Source organism: Mesoplodon densirostris, chromosome 13, assembly GCF_025265405.1.
Source record: "Mesoplodon densirostris isolate mMesDen1 chromosome 13, mMesDen1 primary haplotype, whole genome shotgun sequence".
In the NCBI taxonomy this organism is placed as follows: domain Eukaryota; kingdom Metazoa; phylum Chordata; class Mammalia; order Artiodactyla; family Ziphiidae; genus Mesoplodon; species Mesoplodon densirostris.
In genome coordinates this window covers 77,646,550-77,666,541 of record NC_082673.1, presented here as the reverse complement: position 1 = coordinate 77,666,541, position 19,992 = coordinate 77,646,550, and the positions used below count along the sequence as shown (strand labels likewise).

At 48.0% G+C, this 19,992-nt stretch overlaps 1 protein-coding gene across 1 annotated transcript in view; it reads left to right on the top strand.

The window, feature by feature from the left end:
* The window catches only part of ANXA13 (annexin A13), a 55,727-nt gene extending 40,849 nt beyond the window's left edge, over positions 1–14,878 (top strand). The window contains exons 7-12 of the mRNA XM_060116239.1: positions 99–178; positions 2,029–2,097; positions 2,506–2,607; positions 7,447–7,522; positions 11,221–11,333; positions 14,759–14,878. Of these exons, the coding sequence (XP_059972222.1) occupies positions 99–178; positions 2,029–2,097; positions 2,506–2,607; positions 7,447–7,522; positions 11,221–11,333; positions 14,759–14,878 (560 nt within the window). The remainder of the gene's footprint in view (positions 1–98; positions 179–2,028; positions 2,098–2,505; positions 2,608–7,446; positions 7,523–11,220; positions 11,334–14,758) is intronic.
* Positions 14,879–19,992: the final 5,114 nt, after the last annotated feature.

Here is a 19,992-nt window from a genome sequence, read left to right as displayed (position 1 = left end):
GTAAGTGACCGTTTGTTCTGACTTTAAAGAATGTTCCTTCCAAAATACCTCTGGGGGACTAAATCTGCTTTCTCTCCTCCTTTCTTCTTCCCCAAAAGTATTTGACAGGAGCCTTGAATCAGATGTCAAAGGTGATACAAGTGGAAGCCTAAAAAAAATTCTGGTCTCCCTGCTACAGGTAAAAGTAAAAAGGTCTAACCTGCTTTATGATCTTGGGAAACAGCCCTTGGCAGCATGGGACCATGATGAAAAAGGCAATTTAGATGATAAACGTTTCCTTCTTTTATTAAAAATGTTACTGAGGGATCATCAACCTGTGTTCTGTCAACCCAGCTCTTGTGAAATTATTCAACGGGTATTTTTCCCATCATAACAATCCGCCTAGTCATTTGCAGTTTACAATCCCTTTTTTTTTCCTTTTTTTTTTTTTGCGGTATGTGGCCCTCTCACTGTTGTGGCCTCTCCCGTTGCGGAGCACAGGCTCCGGACGTGCAGGCTCAACGGCCATGGCTCACAGGTCCAGCCTCTCTGCGGCATGTGGGATCTTCCCGGACCGGGGCACGAACCCGTGTCTCCTGCATTGGCAGGCGGACTCTCAACCACTGCGCCACCAGGGAAGCCCTACAATCCCTTTTTGTTAGTGAGTTATCTCATTAAGCATCACCACCTCACTTTGCCAGTGAGGAACCTCTAGGTGTACACACAGTAAGACACAGCTTAGGAGCAAGAACCAGCCCATCTGACCCCAAGTAGGGCCCTTTTCATGACACAACTTACTTCCAGGATTCACCCCAAGTCTAGGCCTGTAAGAACTGCTGCAGGGAGCTTGGCCTGGAAAGCAGGGCTTTAAGAATTGGCCCTGCTAGGACACAGCCCCCGCGGCCCCCAGCCAGATGGCATCTGCACTCTCACTGACACACCCATCTTTATGAGCTTTGTGTGTTTCCTCTGCTTCATTACTCTCGATGTGGAGAGACTGATAGCAGAGAATACACAGAGTAGGCTTCACCTGTAGCACGAAGAGTATATGTGTTCTCCTGCTGTATAACAAATCGCTGCAAACTCAGCAACCTAAACTATGCAGACCCACGATCTAGCGGTTTCCATGGGGCAGGGGTCCTGTTGCGGGTTAGCCAGGGTCTCGCCAGGCTGAAATCAAGGTGTTGGCCAGGGCTGCTATCTCATCTGAGGCCTGGGGTCCTCTTCCAAGCTCACTGGCTGTTGGTAGATTTCGGGTCCCTGTGGTTGTACAACTGATGTCCCTGTTTTCCTGCTAGCTGTCAACCAGAGACCACTCAGTTCCTAGAGGCCATCTGCAGTTCCCTGTCATGGCCCCATAGACAGTTCAGAGCATGGCTATTTGGTTTCTTCCAGGCCAGCAGGATTTCATGTCTCTGACTTCTTCCATCTCTGACCTTAAAGAGCTCACCTGATTGGGTCAGACCTACCCAGGATAACTGATTAGGGATTTTAGTTACATCTACAAACATCCCCTTTGCCATATAAACATAATATGATCACAGGAGTGGTATCTCACCATATTCACAGGTCTTACCCACACTCAAAAGAAGGGGATTATACAAGAGTGTGGGCCACCTGGGTCATCTTAGAATTCCACCTGCCACTAAGGGCTTAGGTTAGACCTCCAAAACTTTCCATGACCAACATTCAGGGCTCTTCAGGGCTGGGACCCTGAGAAGTGACATTTGATATTTTGGAAGGAAGACTAATAGCTTCCCAACAGACTCATTCTAGGGGACATCATGAGGTTTCTTAGAGGTCAGTGGGGTTTGTGAGTGACCCTGGTTTCTACAAAAAAAAAAAAGGAAAAATGTGTTGTCACAGAAGCTACTCTGTTTATCAGTTGTGGCCAAAAGATGGCAGCAAAGAGCAGCATGGCCACTTTGCCAGGTTTTGTCTAGCTTCAGGCCACCCCTCTGAAATGACCCCCTTTTCTAGGACTTTCCCTTTTTGTTTTCTGTGGTCAAGCAGGAACTCAAGTTAATAACAATGTGTTGATTTTTCTAGGCTAATCGCGATGAAGGAGATAATGTAGACAAAGATCTAGCTGGTCAGGATGCCAAAGATCTGTACGAGGTAAGTATGCAGATGTGTCAGTCCCTGCAAATCCTTTTTTTAAAAAAATTAACATTATTTTCAACAACTGTTACTTTATTTTATGCGAATTGGAATTACTTGGGAAATAAGTATGATCTTTAAAATATTTTTCATATATATGGTCTTCATGAACCTAAAAGAATTGCTTTTTCTATTCTTATATTCTGGGGTTAACCACCTTAGATCCATTTTGGAACAAGGGAAGGTATAAATAATATAAATATGTGAGGTATACTTGTGGGTTAGAAGTTTAAAGTGCTAGATCGATCAATGTGGCTTAGATTCAGTGCATATTTTACTGTTTCCTGTTAGGGAGGCCTGGTCACACTCTGTTTATTCAGTCTTTTTGCAAAAGGCTTTTTCAAAATGTTTGCACTCGGCCCCTAGGCAGGGGAAGGCCGCTGGGGCACGGACGAGCTTGCCTTCAATGAAGTCCTGGCCAAGAGGAATCACAAACAGTTACGAGCCACTTTTCAAGCCTACCAAGTCGTAAGTGATCCAGTACTAAGGCAAGGAGTTCACACGGAAACTGAGTCTCAAGTTATTTCCAAAACAAGCCGAGATCTGGGATATGGAACTGGGCGGCAGGGGGCGGGGTGTCTTTTACAACAGTGGTTCTCAATCAGGGGTGATTTTGTACCCCCAAGGGATATTTGATAATGTCTGGAAACATGTGGGGTTGTCACAACAAGGTGCGCTGGGGCGAGCAGCTATTGGTATCTAGAGCGTCAAGGCCAGGGATGCTGCTGAACAGCCCACAGCGCACAGGGCACCTCCCACAACAAACAGTCATTCGGCCCCCAGTGCAGTGCTGAGTTTGGGAAACCCTGCTTTGCAACAGAGGCTAGGCAAGCAGGGGAGTGTCAAGTTTAGGAGAAAAGCCCTAGAGTCAGAGGGTACAGGTTCAAATCGCGGTTCTACCACTAACAAGTGACCTGATGTCACCATCCTCATTTGTAAACCAGAGACCGTGAACATCAACATGCCACCCTCACGGGGTTATTTTAGGTGTTAAGGAAGACGAACATAAAAGGCTCAGGACAGTATCTGGCATGTGGTAAGCTTACAAATGTTTGCTGTTACTATTATGCCAACTGACAGTTGGGCTAACAGTGCCTATTGCTCCCAAAACAGATGTGGTAATACCTCAGAGATACAGTCTTGGAAAGATGTGTATCAGTTACTTTCATACAATTATTTTTTTTAATCTAATGATAATTTTTTTTTTTTTTTCTTTTTGCGGTATGCGGGCCTCTCACTGTTGTGGCCTCCCCCGTTGCGGAGCACAGGCTCCGGATGCGCAGGCCCAGCGGCCATGGCTCACGGGCCCAGCCGCTCCGCGGCATATGGGATCCTCCCAGGCCGGGGCACGAACCCGTATCCCCTGCATCGGCAGGCGGACTCTCAACCACTGCGCCACCAGGGAGGCCCAATCTAATGATAATTTTAAGTCAACGAGGTGAATTAGCTATTTCAAGGCACTTAGTGGTTAGTCCTTCCCTGAAAATCAGTCTTTAATTGCAAGAAGACTTTTGTGGAATATCAGATTTTGTTTTGGTCTCCTATTTTATATTTGTGGAATGCTTTTAACTATTCAAAGGACATCTGTGCCCTGTGTCTCATTTCAATTTCACAAGAATACTGTAACTCAAATGTAGGCCGAAGAGCCATTGTTAACCACAACTGCTGGAGGAGGAAAATCTGTTCCAAGTAAGGAACCATCTGTAACTTATCAGGACCACACAGCAAGTCAGTAGCAGAAAGTGGATGAGAACTCCAAGATTCCCCAGCCTGAGCTCCTACCTCAGCTACAGCTGGCCACTCCTCACTCAAAATAGCATTTCCTATGTGTTGCCAGCAGATGAAAAGACAACAAAGCTTTGGAATTTTATCATCACTGTATATAAGCCCTTAGGGCCCTCTGCTTTCAAATCCTGCCCAGAGCCGTGATCAAAGGCAGCTGACCCTGTACTCCCCTGGCCCCTGGGCCTGGAGCTGTGCAGACTGAGCTGGAAGCCTTCTCCATGACCTAGACCCTCTTCCCATAAGACTGCGGCCATGGATGGAGTTTCTGGGGTGGCTGTCATTGGGGATCACTATAGAAACACACATGTGTGTGAGGGTGTGTGTGTGTGTGTGTGTGTGTGTGCGCACGTGTGTGTACATGAACTACTGACTATCTAAGGATACTCCCTAGGTCGACTGTTCTCAAAATTAATCCCCAAACAGCAGAATCCATATCACTTGAGACAATGTTTAAAATGAGAATTCTTTTTTTTTTTTTTTGCAGTACCCGGGCCTCTCACTGCTGTGGCCTCTCCCGTTGCGGAGCACAGGCTCCGGACACACAGGCTCAATGGCCATGGCTCATGGGCCCAGCCGCTCCACGGCATGTGGGATCTTCCCGGACTGGGGCACGAACCCATGTCCCCTGCATCGGCAGGCAGACTCTCAACCACTGTGCCACCAGGGAAGCCCTAAAATGAGAATTCTTAGTGCCCCGGCCCTGGACCTGCTGAATCAGCTTCCTTGGAGTTGGGGTCCTATAGTCTGTTTTAGCAAATCTTCCAGATTCTGATACATGTTAAGGTTTAACAAGTCTGCTCTAGGCTACTAGCTGCATGACCCTGGGCAAGTTATTAAGGTTTCTGTGCCTCAGTTCCCCCAACCGTATAATAGGGATAATAATAGTACCTACTTCACAGGGTTAGTAAGGATTAAATGAATTAACAGATTTAAAGCATTTATTGCCTGGCATGCAGTAGGTGCTCAATTAACATTAGCAGTTGTTATGAGTCACCTTATGTGAACCGACAGTGTCAAAAAACAGAACTAAAACTCAAATGGTCAGTAAGATAATCAATTGATCTGATAATTCTTTACATGAAACCAGCTCTAAAATGTTACCTATTCATCATTCCGAAAGCCTTGTTGGAACATTGTTCACCTCGATCTTTATCATTGATCTTCCGAGTTCATCCTGATCTTGGGAACCTGGCTCCTTAAATCTTCTCATGGTCTCTGGCTAAAAGCACTAAGATGCTAGGGTCAGATCAGTGAAGTGTATCATACGGCATAGGTTGTCCTGGCATAGAGTCGAATTTTAATTTTTGGCGCTAAAACTCAGGTTTTTGCCCTTAATCTGCCCTCTAAACCTGAGTCTTAACTGTTGACACTCTCAGAGATCCCAGCCCAAGCAACAAAGCTTCCCCAACTCCGCAGCATCATGAAAGATTATTACCGTCCCCAAATCTACCAAATATGAAAGGCCTGTAGAGTTATAAAGTTCCCCAAACATGGCTCAGTATAAACTATAGGTACACATACCCAGAGCCCCAGGTCACTGCCTCACCACCACACCCCTCACCACTTCTCCCCTGCCCTAAAGTGTTCCTAAGCCCATTCCAGAACCTTTAGCCCTTTAACTGCTATAAACAAAGTCAGAGTGCCCAGGGTTCTGCCATGGGCACGCTGTCAGTTTGGGGCATTGGTTTTAAAAGAAAGAAATGTGTCTCCTATTCTTCTAATAAGCTCCCCACAGGCAATGCTACCTGGTAAACTAGAAGCCTTTGAAGCTTGTCTGGAATCCACCCTGGCAATGGGTTTTTGTACCGAGATCAGAAAACCTGGTTTTGTCCAAAGAGCCCCCCTAAGAATTAAGTGTTCCGATAAGTGAGAAGCATTCCATTTGCAAAGGAGCATCTCAGTAGCTTGGGCCAGTGGATTGTTTTCCATCTGTGCTCAATGGAGTCCCTGGAGGTGCCTTGGTAGCTACCAGGAGAGAATGGGGGGGAGGAGGTAGGTAGAGAAGAAAGGGCAATGCCATCTCACTGTATCTCATGAATAGTGCCCCCGGAGTTGGGCAGTGAAGAGACTGAGAGGGTGGGAACCTGGCATTACCGTCTAGGGCTGCGGTAAGGAGCCCATCTCCCGCCTCCCCAGAACAGCTCTGCTTTCCTGCTTTTATCTGTTGTGTAGGCTGAGATGCTACAGAAAAGTTAAAAACACTGTTCTAGCCCAGTACTAACAATAATAGTGGAAAGTGGTTTAATGTGAGGATTTTTTTTTTTTTTTACTAAACACAGACCTGTGTGAGGACAATGTCCTCTTGAAACACAATCTCAGTCTACACAACAAGAACCCTGTTCATGGGAAAAGTGATAGCAGTTTCTTCTGAAATACCAGCTCCCACATCCAACCCCCAACACCTGAGAACAGCTAAGAAAGGGACTGAAAGCACCCCCAACCCAATCCCCTTCTTATCTAGGTCGATTCCACACCAGACCTCTAGATGGGCCAACTATGATGAGGAGATCAAGCTACGGGTTTCATTAAATCTGGACCCTCCTTCCCCCCACATCTATTGTGCTCGTATCACAAAGAATATGTTGTTTACCAGTGTTTTCAGCATAAACTACATAAACTCCACTGTCGTGTCCTCAAAGGCCCCAACTATTTATAGACTCACAATTGTGTCATATCCTCAGGAAATAATTTCTAAGAAAGAAGTTTCAGCATTTCTAATGCTTAATTGCACTTCCCAAACCCAACCAAAAGTGCTCCTTTCTCTTTATATGCCTGCCCTGAGCTTGGCCCAGGCGGTACTTGTGTTAAGCGTGGTCACAATTTACTCTGAACTTCAGCTTCTATAAATATTTGGAAGGAAACCTAATGTGTAATGCTGTGCAGAACGAGCTGGCGGTGAATATAAGATCATCTGGAGTCTCCCCAGAGGGAAAGAAAGCAGCATTTGACGTGGTCAGCCCGTGGCTCCCAGCCCAAGGAGCCCCACAGTATCAGAAACATTAGACCAAGTCCTTACCATGAACTTCACAACCTCTATTCATGTCACCCAAAGTGTAGGTGCCCGAGCTCCCAGTCTCAGTCCACAGCGGAGGAAGGTGTGGGAGATGATTATAACCAGAGCCTCCTGGAAAATTGGAAATGGACAGAATTTTTATAAACACATAGGAAACTCAAGTACATAGAAACATAAAGAATATTGTTGCAGTATTTATTATTCATTGTTTTTCCACTCCCTGATTTCACAGAGGAGGAAACTGAGGCTGAGGGAGTGGTCCTGACTGGGGTCACATCCATTAGGGGTCAAATCAGGACTAACACCTAGGCCATGAGAGTCCCCACTCGCATGGTGGGCAACCATCCCCAGCCCTGCAAGGGCTGAGGCCAGAGAGGAATCCCAGAGTTCCTCTGGTCCTTGCATGACCAAATCTGGAAGAATCTATTGCTTTTTGTAGAAGAATGAGCCTCAAGTGCACCAAGGCCAAAAGCAAAACCTGGACTAACAGCCGCGCTTTCTTTCTGCAGCTCATTGGCAGAGACATCGAAGAGGCCATCGAAGCAGAAACGTCAGGAGATCTGCAGAAGGCCTACTTAACTCTCGGTAAAGTAAAGCTAGGAAAGCCCCTGATTTGGGTTGGGCTCCCTGGAACCAGACTTGGAGACAGAGGTTTGTGTGCAGGAAGCTTTCAGGGAATAGCTTGAGAACCACACATCCAAGCAGCATTGGGAAGGGAGAGAATGAATGTGATGCAGCTGCAACAGGAGCTGTGCTGGTCCCCCAAGGAGCCCTGAAGTCAGGATGTCCAAAGTGGAGGCAAGGGGACCAGGTCTTCACACCCCACATCAAGCAGCCGTCCGGCTGCACCCAGGGAGCATTTGCAACCTTGGGGAAGAGAGCCCCCTCTTTTGACTCCTAATGGATGTGACCCCAGTCAGTCCCTCCCTCCTGAGAAGGGACTCAACCCTGAGCAGCCAGCAGGTAACACTTGGCATGAGTGCCTGCTGTCCTGAAGACAGCAGCTGGGGGACCTACCACAGCATCCACGACAGTCCCACTAAGATCATGGAGCCCCGAGAGCCTCCATCAACAGTCTGGGACCATTGTCTAGTCTTGTGGGGCAGCATGCGGTTCATGTGACACATACTCAAAAGCACCCAGGTTTGGATCCAGGAACAAGTTTCTGCGGGTGCCTGATGGCCCAAGGGTGACCTTTTCCATTTGGTTCCCTTCAACACTGGAATGAATGAGGACTGTGTAGAAAGCAAGGCGGGGGAGACTAGATCAAGGCCGTGCCAAGCAAACGCCAGGCATTTCTCTCCAGGTGTTGCCCATAGGCAGGAAATAGCAGAGAGATGGGTACCGGGCTGTGGCTGGCAGGCTCCTTTCTCATTTTTGCAAGCCCCGGAATGAAGGCATTGTCCATTGTCTGCACTCCGGTGGCGAGGAGGCCAGGGCAGCAACCCAAATGGCACGAGAAATGGAGAGAATATCCCCAGAAGAAGACGAAGAACCAAAAAGCAGCCCCTGGAAGCTAAAAAATGTGTTTTCGCTGCCAAACACGTTTGTTTTGTTTTTCTGATGGGATTTTGGGGGCAATGTCAGCAATTGATTTTTTTTTTCCGCCCTCATTTTGCATTCAGATTAGCGGGTCTGCTATTGTTATAGAGGCCTGAACATCCATAATGTCACTTCCATCCCACAATGGATACACACAGATGACTGTCCTTAGGGCTTTAAGGATTAGTGTCTTAAGTAAAGGCCATGAGAGATCTACTCATGGCCCAGCTACAAGGCTCCAAAGCTTTTCTGTACCTGCAGCGTAAAGAAGCAGGAAAACGCCAGAGTTCAGTCAGAAGATTAATACTAATTCTTATTAGTATTAAGTATTAATGGTCATAAAACCATTCAACCCTTTAACATTTACTTAGCACCGGCCTGGGCCAGCAGTTGTGCCAGGCATGGGGATCAGAGGTAAATAGGTCCAGCTCCTGTTCTTAAGAAGCTTCAAACTCATGGCAGATACACACAAATCAACAGACTGAGCTACAGTAAAGATAAAACCAAAGACAATCAGAGCAAGGCAGGTACAGAGGAAGGAAAGCACCCATCCCTGCAGCTGGGGGACCATGAAATGCAGGAGTTAGGTGGACTCCACTGGTAGTAAACGTAAAAGAGATTAGAAAAGACCTTGAAAGGGAACCACACAAAGAGTGGAACATGGCTTCATGACTAGATTCTCTACACACTCCCCACCCTACTCCCGCCTAACTCATAAAGATGCCAGTTTGCCACTAAAATTGAGGAGGAGGTGTTAGGAGACCAAACGGTTCCCACCGCTTGCAGCCTTTGGAACAGCACTTCTCAAAGTGGGGTCCATGGACCCCCTACATCAGACGCACGTGGGGAGGCGTGTGAAAGTGCAGTTTCTGGAGGCCCACTCCAGGTTAGCCACTTAGGACTTCCTGGAATGCAGCCCAAAGCCACACGTCGACAAGCGCCTCCCGTGATCATCTTATGCCCCCTGGAGTTTGAGAAGCCCTCCTCTGCAGGCCAGGAGGGGCAAGAGGCACCGCGGGCTGGCTGCCCGCCCTTCCTCTCACACGCACGAAGATCTTTATTCCCGCATCCGCCCAAGCTGGCCCCACCCAAACTTTCGGGGTATTCCTGCCGCTGAGAACAACAAAGGTTGTTCACCAGGCATAGGCTGTATACGGTAGAAAAGTTGAGAGTTTTCTCCCCAAAATATCAGGAAGAAGGAATGTTGGGGGGAAGTCACAGGTGTGGGGACGGAACGCACTGAAGTTAGGCAGATGATCGCTGCAGCGTCAGTACGAGTGCACAGGACGGGGTCCACGGGAAAACCTTGTGAGGCCACTAGCTCAGAACGTCGGGGGGTGTGCATCACAGTGAGTCTCAAACACGCTGCTCCCCAAATTGCCAGGTTCACCTCCCCACCCATCACCACCACCACCAATCCAGCAGCTTGTGGATTCAGACTCCTGGGTCTGGGCTTCTCCACTGACACTCTGGTGGCTGCCACATGACCTATAAAATAAGGAGACAGACCCCCCGCTACAACCTAGACTCTGCTTTCCTAATTCTGTTCCTCCCCCTTCCTTGTAAGCATTCTATCGGCAATTACCTAGAAGACAAGAGTTCTCACTGCAGGACATATTAAGGATGTGCATTCCACACTTACGCTGAATGTATTACTTATTATTTATCACTAACATCAAAAATGTTAAGTGTTCTAGGTAAAGTCAGCAACATACACAGTAAAGGGTTCATTCTCCCCAGTGTTAATCCTGGTGGACCCATATGAGCCTTGGAGGAGGGGAGAGCAATCATGATTTATCCCCAGGAGCAGAGATGCACCCCATCCCCTGATTGGTGAATAGAAACCATACTTTGTGGATTAGATCATACTTTCTTCATTTCTGGCTGGGGCAGGGCCAGAAAAGGGTAACTAGCAGCATCACAGGAAGGTGCTCTGTGGACAGGATCAAACACTGCATCAAGCCCACATCCCAGATGGAGAACTAAGATGATTGTGGGGACCCTGGGAAAGATTCAGAGAAGAGGCTCACAAATAAAACCCAGTGAGGGACTTCCCGGGTGGTCCAGTGGGTGAGACTACGTGCTCCCAATGCAGGGGGCCTGGGTTCCATCCCTGCTCGGGGAACTAGATCCTGCATGCATGCCTCAACTAAGATCCCATGTGCCACAACTAAGACCCGGGGCAGCCAAAATAAATAAATAAATATTTTTAAAAAAATAAAAAAATAAAACCTAGTGAGGAAAAACAAAAGGAAGGTTGTTTAGCATGGGCAAAGGAGGGCCACGGTCCAACTGAGCGTATCTTCAAAATTACGAAGTTTTATACGGCAAGGTTGCCAGCCAGTCCGTGTCTCCCCTCCAAACCCAACTCCGACATCAGAGATTTCTCTTAGAGATGAGAAGGTATTTCTGCTGGTGAGAATCACGAACTTTACAGGGAGGGCCTGAGGATGGTCACAGCCCTCCTCCTCCTCCCAAGGGTCTTCAGGGAACAGGAGAGGTTCTTAGGTGTCTGAAGGGGTTTTGGTTGAAGGGTCCAGATGCCCTGACCCCAGGGGAATCTTCCAGATCCCATTATCAACAGTGTGAAGTCTGCTCCTTTCAAACACCCGCCTCACAATTCCATCAGCTCCAAGGGCAGCCAGGTGACACTCTGAGCCAGTTCTGTTCCTTCCGAGGGTCTCTGTGTTATTCCACAAAACGCGAACACCTCACGTTCTCTCTCCCTTTGCCCTGCCCAGTGAGGAGTGCCCGGGACCTCCAGGGCTACTTTGCTGACTGTCTGTACAAGGCCATGAAGGGGGCGGGGACCGACGAGCAGACCCTCATTGACATCATTGTGACCCAGGCGGAGGTAAGACGCACTTGTTGGGCTCCACCTTCTTATTTATTTATTTTTTTTTTTTTCTTTTTTGCGGTATGCGGGCCTCCCACCGCTGTGGCCTCTCCCGTTGCGGAGCACAGGCTCCGGATGCGCAGGCCCAGCGGCCATGGCTCACGGGCCCAGCCGCTCCGCGGCATATGGGATCCTCCCAGACCGGGGCACGAACCCGTATCCCCTGCATCGGCAGGCGGACTCTTAACCACTGCGCCACCAGGGAGGCCCCGGGCTCCACCTTCTTGTTTTGCCACCACTGATGTCATTTACAGGTCGTTTTTAGTAAGAGCCTATTTACAGAAAGAGTAAAAACAGAGAGGGCCCTTGCCTTCCCAGACTTTGTAGAGGACAGTGTGCTGTGCTTCAGTCTGTTTCTTTTTATAAATATACAGTAACGTTAGCGGCTTCTATTCCTGTCATCTGTGGCTCCGGAGAGCTCGGGGAGCTCTGTGGAGGGAAGCTGGAGGGGCTGTTCCGGATAGGGCAGCTCCATTTTCAGGAAGGGTAAAACAGACACTCTGAAAGGTGAACAATGGACTAGATCACCCGAGCAAGTAATTTCCCGACTCCTGAGCTAGGCCTTTATTTCCTTAAACACACCCCAGAAGCACAATTTTGCACAAAAAACCCACATCAGTACAAGACAATGTTTCTCAACCTTTTTTAAATTAGCGATCGCCCACCCTCCCCCCAAGGGAGGCTTCTTAGACCCAGTTTTCTCCTGTCACTCCCCTCCAAGAAATGTTAACACGGCATACACTGTATATCTGTTTATGTTCCCTATGCACATACGTAGTTAATTTTACATAAAAAGATTAAGATGTTTTTTCACCCTCTAAGAACCAGTTCTTGCCCCCGTTGGGAGCAATATCGCCCCCCTTTGAGAATGCATGAGTATAACAAAGGTACAGGGAGAGGAGTGGCCAGAAGCTTGGGAGTAGCTGTGAAGACTCAGATTCAGAATACAGGGCCACAGAGAGGAGGAATTACACAATAAATGGGAAATGGCATCTCATCCACAGCAGAGAGGCCTTGGAGAGTGAAGCGGAACTGGGCACTTGAAAACCACAGACATTTTCCCTCAAAGACGTGTTAAATGAGGGGGAAAAGATAGCAACCCAAATTCTGGCCCCCAGCTTTTTGACAAATAATACTTAACATCTGACACTGTTTTGAAATATAACTTAGCAACACAACTATTCTTTCGTTTTTATTTCTATTCCTGGAATTTCTCCTCCCCCTCTTTCTCCTCCTCTCCCTCCTCCACAATTCATATTTCCCTCTCTCTCTTAAAGCCCCTTTCTTTTTCCTCCTCCCCTCTCCCTCCCGCAGTCTCTCTGCCACTCTCTTTGTTTTATTTTGGTTGCTCTGATTCTCTCTTTCCCTCATCTCTCCAGGTCTCAGCCTTCTCTGTCTCTTAGTAACTCACCACCCCGCCCCCCAAGCCAGAGTCTCTGGAGATCCTAAGACACTCCAAGGAGCAGGTTGGTGACAAAGCCCAGCAAGGATTCTAAAGACCCCAGGGGGGCTGGACCACTCCGAGGGCTCCTTAGGGTGCTATATTCACTCCAGCATGCGTGAGCTGTAGCGCGCATGACCCACAGGTCCTGGGTCATCTCCACATGGGGACCATTCCCTCGGAATGCTTCCAGCCCAGCCTGATATATTGGCCAGATCCCGTAATCCCCCAAAGCCACCTGGTACTAGAACAGAGCCCCGTGAGCCCCACCCCACCCCTGCACTGAACCCCCCCCCACTTCCTGCCCCTCCCCCAGCTGAGCAGCCTACCAGCCAGGGGAGCAGGGATCACAGCCCACCTGCCTGATGCAGTCTCTCTCTTGCGCAGCATCCACTTCCAACAATTCCTCCCTCTCCTACCCTCTCCTGCTTTCATCTTTCTCTCTCCTGTTGGGCCCTCTAATTGGGGCAGGAGAAGAAAAGAACCAGAAGCTTGAGCAATGGTTTGTGAGTCTCTCAAGAAAGCAAGATGGAGCCTAAATTAAAAACGACGACAACAACAAAGCTAAAAACAAAAAACAAACAAAAAACTCCTGGTTAAAGAGAGCTCTGTGCTTCTTTTATGAGACTTACTGTGTTCTTTCTGGAATTATATCTTCCATGGTGCAAGTATTCTCTCCTTTACTAGGTGGTCAGAATCTTCAGAGCAGAACAATCTTTTTATTTGTGTTTCTTCTGAGTCCTTTCCCCACCTCCAGCACCTAGGTTTTCCAAGCTTTTCAATGAGTTACAGTTGTTCCCTGAACACCACGGATTTGAATGGTGTGGGTGCACCCATATGCAGATTTTTTCAGTAAATAACAGTACCTGTATTTTCATTTTATGGATCTTTAAATTAACTAAGTGTGGGGAGAAGTTTGTGCTCCATAGAGATCACAATATGTAGAATCAAAAGAACTAGGGTTTGAGGCCTGATTCTATCCAAACTATTTCAGCTTCCTGCCCTTGGGTGAGTCATTGATCAAATTCCTTTGTTTTGGGCCTCCCTGGTGGCGCAAGTGGTTGAGAGTCCGCCTGCCGATGCAGGGGATACGGGTTCGTGCCCCGGTCTGGGAGGATCCCATGGTCTGGGAGGATCCCATGGTCTGGGAGGATCCCATATGCCGCGGAGCGGCTGGGCCCGTGAGCCATGGCCGCTGAGCCTGCGCGTCCGGAGCCTGCGCGTCCGGAGCCTGTACTCCGCAACGGGGGAGGCCACAACAGTGAGAGGCCCGCATACCGCAAAAAAAAAAAAAAAAAAAAAAAAAAATTCCTTTGTTTTTGAGGCAGAGATATAGCAATACACAGATTCTAGACTGCACGGGGTGGCAGCGGGGGGGCGTCTGCGTTCCTAATTCCTGTATTGCTCAAGGGAGGGTCAACCATAGATTCAAAATAAGTCCTAAACATTGATAATGAATTGAATTTTGTTGTTTGGCACTAATGTCCTTGCTGATCCGGGTACAAGAGAAAAAAAAAAAAAAGGTGTCATTTCAAACTGCTGACAATTTTCTTAACCTTACACTAAGAGTCAGCAAACTGTGGCCTGCAAGCCAAATCAGGCCCACCACCTGTTTTTGTACAGTCCTGTTACCTGAAAATGATTATTTTAAAGTAACTGTAAAAAACTCAAAGGAAAAATAATATTTTTGTAACACATAAAGTCATATGAAATTCACGTTTTAGTGTCCATAAACAAAGTTTTACTGGAACAGACACACAGACACTGAACTCAGCTTTCCTATTCTCAGCCACGAGATAGGAAGAATAATAACTCCGACTCTGCAGGGTTGCTTTGAGGCATTAATGAGCAAGTGAGAATGACGTGCTCAGAACAGCGGCTGCCTGTGCTTATGGTGAAAACGCCATAAATGTCCCAGTTGCTGCTGTCATCTCTCCTACAGGTGGACCTTCAGGGGATAAAAGCCAAGTTCCAAGAGAAGTATCACAAGTCTCTCTCTGACGTGGTTCGCTCAGACACCTCTGGGGACTTCCAGAAACTCCTGGTGGCCCTCTTGCACTGAACCGAGCCAGCACAGCAGGAGCACAGGGAGGAACCACCTTTGTCAAGAGCCCCACCCCCCAAACCAGATTTGCAAAAGCCACTCCAGCACGAAACACCCTCACGGGGCCTGGTTTATCTCCTTGGCAGCGTGAGCCATGCGGCCAGGGCAAACTGGGGTTTTTTTTGGTTTTTTTTTTAAATTTTTTTTTAAATTAGTTTCTGCTTTATAACAAAGTGAATCAGTCATACATATACATCTGTTCCCACATCCCTTCCCTCATGCATCTCCCTCCCTCCCACCCTCCCCATCCCACCCCTCCATGCGGTCACAAAGCACCGAGCTGATCTCCCTGTGCTCTGCGGCTGCTTCCCACTATCTATCTACCTCACGTTTGGTAGTGTATATATGTCCATGCCTCTCTTTCGCTTTGTCACAGCTTACCCTTCCCCCTCCCCATATCCTCAAGTCCATTCTCAAGTAGGTCTGTGTCTTTATTCCCTAGGGGTAAAACGCAAACTGTTTAAGTTAAGGGCAGCAGGCTCAAGACGCTTGACTGGATCACCCTGAATGCTGGTTTAGCGAGTATCTGGGCTGCCTCTTAATCTTCCTTGAGGGTAGTCACTGAATGCTTTCTGAGCACAGATGAAATCTGCAGTTGATGAAAAACTATGCCTTCGTAATAAAACATTTAAAAGAATATGTATCACACAGGGATATGTATGTTCTGGGTAAAGAGCAAATGGTTGAAGTACAAGAAAGACCAAAGTAAGCAATTCATTCATTTTCCTTCTGTGTGCTCAATTTCAAATCCTCCATGTTAACTGAAGATGTGGATTACGCCTACATCACCTGTTTTTCCAAAGACTGGGTTGATTTGCTTTGGTGTTCGTCCTGTAAATAAATGACTTGTGAAATTTCAACATATTTGGAAAATGCAAACAGTTACATTTATTAATAATCACCAAGGACAGCCACAAAGGCCAGCAGCAAGGAAACAACTGACTTGCCTATTCGAAACGTAACGAGAGGTAAAATTCCCTGATCTGCTACCTGGTTTAAATGGTTTTTCTTGCTTCTCTAGACATCTGAGCCACTTGAGTCTTCCCTCGGATCTTCAAATACAATTAGGCTGGGCACAGTGCCAACAGGATCAAGGTTAATGGTCTGACTCTCAAATGGATTGATTCTGCACCGATAGCATCTCTGTTCCAAGGTGTTTGTCTCATAGCCACGTGCTGCTACACATAAAGGGGTCTGTCATGAGAACACAGACACTTTGGTCCAGTAATTATAGTTATCGTTCACTGGATGATGATTTGTGCCTGGCACTGCTAAGTAGCTTACTTTCATACTTAATTTTCCCAACGTCCCTATGAGGTTAATATTACTCCCATTTATGAGCTGAAGCAACTGAGACATTAAGTAATCTGGCTAAACTCATTCACAAATGACAGAACCGAGATTTGAATTCAGGGCTGGTGGACTCCAGAATCCATCCTAGTAACCGCTTTTCTTGGAAAAATAACACAAAGTACATGGAAATGGGTCTGTATTCATTCACCTGCTTAAGTTCCTACTATGTGCCAATCACTGTGCTGGGCACTCTGGGGATACAAAGATAAAGAGAACACTGGCCACACCTTGGGCAGTTCATTCCCAGGCCAGTAGTGTAGACGGATGCCTCCAACATTCATCAGATGCTGTAAGTGCATTGATACAGGCATGTAAACCTCTCTACCCATGAGTAAGAAGAGGGAACACAGTGCTCTGCCTGGGGGAACTGGGGAATGCTTTACAGAGATGCAGTTGTGCTGGGTTTTGAATACATAGAAACTTTCCAGAAAAACAAAGAAAGAAGCACACGGGTAGAGGCTTGGAAACATGAGAGAGCAGGATGCGTTCAGGAGGCGCTGAAATCCATTCTCCTGGGGCACAGATGTGGTGAAAGGAAGGAGAGGGTCGGGGAGGCAGGTGATGAAGCGTATGTTTGGGTCACATCAGCCGTGGTTTTGCCTTCCAAGTGTGAGCTGGGTCCTCTGGGCAAGGGTGGTCATTGGAGATGTTTAAATGAGTGAGAACATGATCAGATTTGGGTCTTGGGAAATCACTTTGGTGGTGTAATCAACACAGAGCATACCAGCCCAAGGACGCTGTGCTGTGTCTTTCCAGCGGCTGTAAAAGCATGATCAACAAATTAAGAAGTTATGTTAACATCTGTATCCTCAACATAATGGTTTATCTACCTAACAGACACTGCTGTCATTATGAGCTTTAACACGTAAAATGGTTCAGTGACAAAACACACTCATGTTCATTTGTTGTCTTTTAAAAAACAAACGAAAACAACCAGTTCTCGGGATCTGAGCTTATAGTAAAGACAGAAAAACAAACCAGTGGACTGAAAAGAGACCTATTAAAAACAGCCATCCTTTGATGGCTGTTGAAGGCCATGACTGACCTGGAGAAGAGAGGAAAGGGATTTCACAGGGGAGGAAACAGGCTGAGTAAGATGGAGAAGCAAAGTCATTTGCTCAAGGTCACACACAGGAAGACTCAGGGCCAGAATTCAAACGCAAGTCCTTCTGACCCTGATGTCTGAGCTCTTAGCCAATTAGCTCACGTCCATGCGTGCTTTCTCCAGAGCTTGCTGCTCCAGGCACCAGGCACCTCTCTGACTGTTGGACACCACTCACAGGCAGAAGCCAGTTTCCACGCTTGACCTGGGGGCTGCCTCACAAGAGAACTCCCCAGTCTGGTCTGTCCCCAGAGTGTCCCACCCTCCCTGTCCTCATGGTCAGGAATTTCCTCCTCTTCCCTTCCATACACCCCTGCCCGGCCCAGGCGCCCCTCCCTTCTCCCCAGGCCCCTACACTCAGAGGGCAGGGCCTGCCTGGGGATGGGGAAGGAGGAGAGGACAAAGGTAGAGGAAGGGGGGAGAGCAACCCTGCCTTGTCACCCTCCCGCTGCACAGCCCTGTCACCCAGTCCACCCACCTACTTCCGCCAGGGCCACTGGGGGAATCCTAGCTCCTGCCACCGGGGTGTTCGGGTAGGTGGGGAGGGGGTCTGAATCCTTCCTCCAGGGCTGCACGGGGAGAGCAGGTCCTGTGGGTGCACGTGGTAACTCACCATCCATTTCCCCATGAAATTCTGTTCTGGACCCTGACTGGCTCACCCCGCCGTGACTCACCTGGCATGGGCCTTAACCACATCAAAGGGGCAAAATACCTGCCTCCACCACCACCCACAGACTGCCTTCTGCTGCATGGCGACACCACCTAACCAGACTTCTGGGGCCTCCGCCTTGAGGCAAACTGCACTTTGTCATTTTTCTCTTTTTTATTCTAGGCTCTTCCCTCACCCGGACTCAGGATCGCCAAATCCAAGGGGCTGGAGGGCAGCTGTCTCATGCCTATTCCAATCCCTCAATGAGCATGAACTGAGAATCTGCTGGGCGTTGAGGACCCAAAGGTGAGCCGATCACACCTGGTCCTGCCCTCACAGAGCTTCCTGTCCAGGGGGAGACAGACATTTACCAAGTAAACATACCGAGCTAGAAAATAATCACAGGTTGACATGACATGTCAATGTTTTACTGATTATGCTATTGGTTGTAAATTTTCTAACTTAATAAAGCTCAAGAGTTTTTGCAGTAAATTTTTAAAAAAGAAAAGAATCACAGGTTACAATACCAAGCATTAAAGGAATGAAGTGGGTGCTGTGATGGAGGGTGACGGGGGGCTGGGTGGGAAGAAGGGAGAAGGGAACCACTTTAAATGTAGCAGCCAGGGCCCGCCTCTCAGGGGAGGGAGAATTGAGCATTAAGACCCAAGGAATAACAGGGAATCATCCATATATTAGGTGGGGGGGATTTCAGGCCTAGAGGACAGATCAGGACAACTTGGGATGACGTGGGAAAGCGCAGGGGTGGTCTCGGAACCCCCTGGGTGGTCAGCATGGTTGATGCTCTGTGAATGAAGGCAGGGCGAGGGGTGGTCAGCAAGGCAGTTAGGGCCTAAACGGAGCACGGCCTCACACGGTAAGGTGTCTGGGTCTTACTCCAAGTGCCTTTCCCGTGCGGGAGCCCCACATTCAGGCTCCAAGGTTTCACCTCTTCTTATCCTCATGGCTCCCAGTATGACTGGGATGGAGTGATCGAGCAGTGGTATCACCCACGCACAGTCCCAGATCAGCCCAACCTCTCTCTTCTCCTGGTTGAGCTTTTCTAAGAGGATTTTGGTGTCCTTTCCCACAAGGTGACTTAATCAGAACCATGTGACATATCAGAGAGTTTCTAGAAACACTGGATTCCACTGGATCGCACTGAAGGGTTGTGGTATGTTGGTAAATGTTTAAAAATTAGCCCTCTTGGGGGAGGGGTAGCTGATCTGCAGCACTTGCTGATTTCCATGGTGTAAATACTCCCACCGTAGCCAATTCAAGCTACCGCTATGATGTCACCGAACACAGGGTTCAGAAAAGATGGGAGTAGCACACCTGTATACAGTCTTTCCACCACACATATACAAGAGATGCAAAAAACTTCAAGAGCACAGATGATCGTAACATGTAGTAAGTAATTAGAAAGTAATAAATTTTGAGTATCTATTACATTTTTATCAATATAATTTAATTGTAGGTTTACATAATTTAATTTTGTTTTTGTTTTTTGTGGTACGAGGGCCTCTCACTGTCGTGGCCTCTCCCGTTGCGGAGCACGGGCTCCGGACGCGCAGGCTCGGCGGCCATGACTCACGGGCCCAGCCGCTCCGCGGCATGTGGGATCTTCCCGGACCGGGGCACGAACCCGTGTCTCCTGCATCGGCAGGCGGACTCTCAACCACTGCGCCACCAGGGAAGCCCGACATAATTTAATTTTTAATAATGACTATGATTAACACCAGCTCATCAAATTCATGAAAAATTAACAACTGGCTCCCATGAACCCATAGGAGCCGATGCCAGTGCTCCATTTGGTGTGAGTTTCCATCCCATTTCTTCCAGGGGACTCCCGAGACGATTTGTATCCTGTCCCCAGGTACCTGCATAAGAAGTGATTATCCTGAACACTGTTCCCCCAGGACAAAGTGTTGCTACCTACCATACATCTCAGGGGCACAATGAATGGTTGTG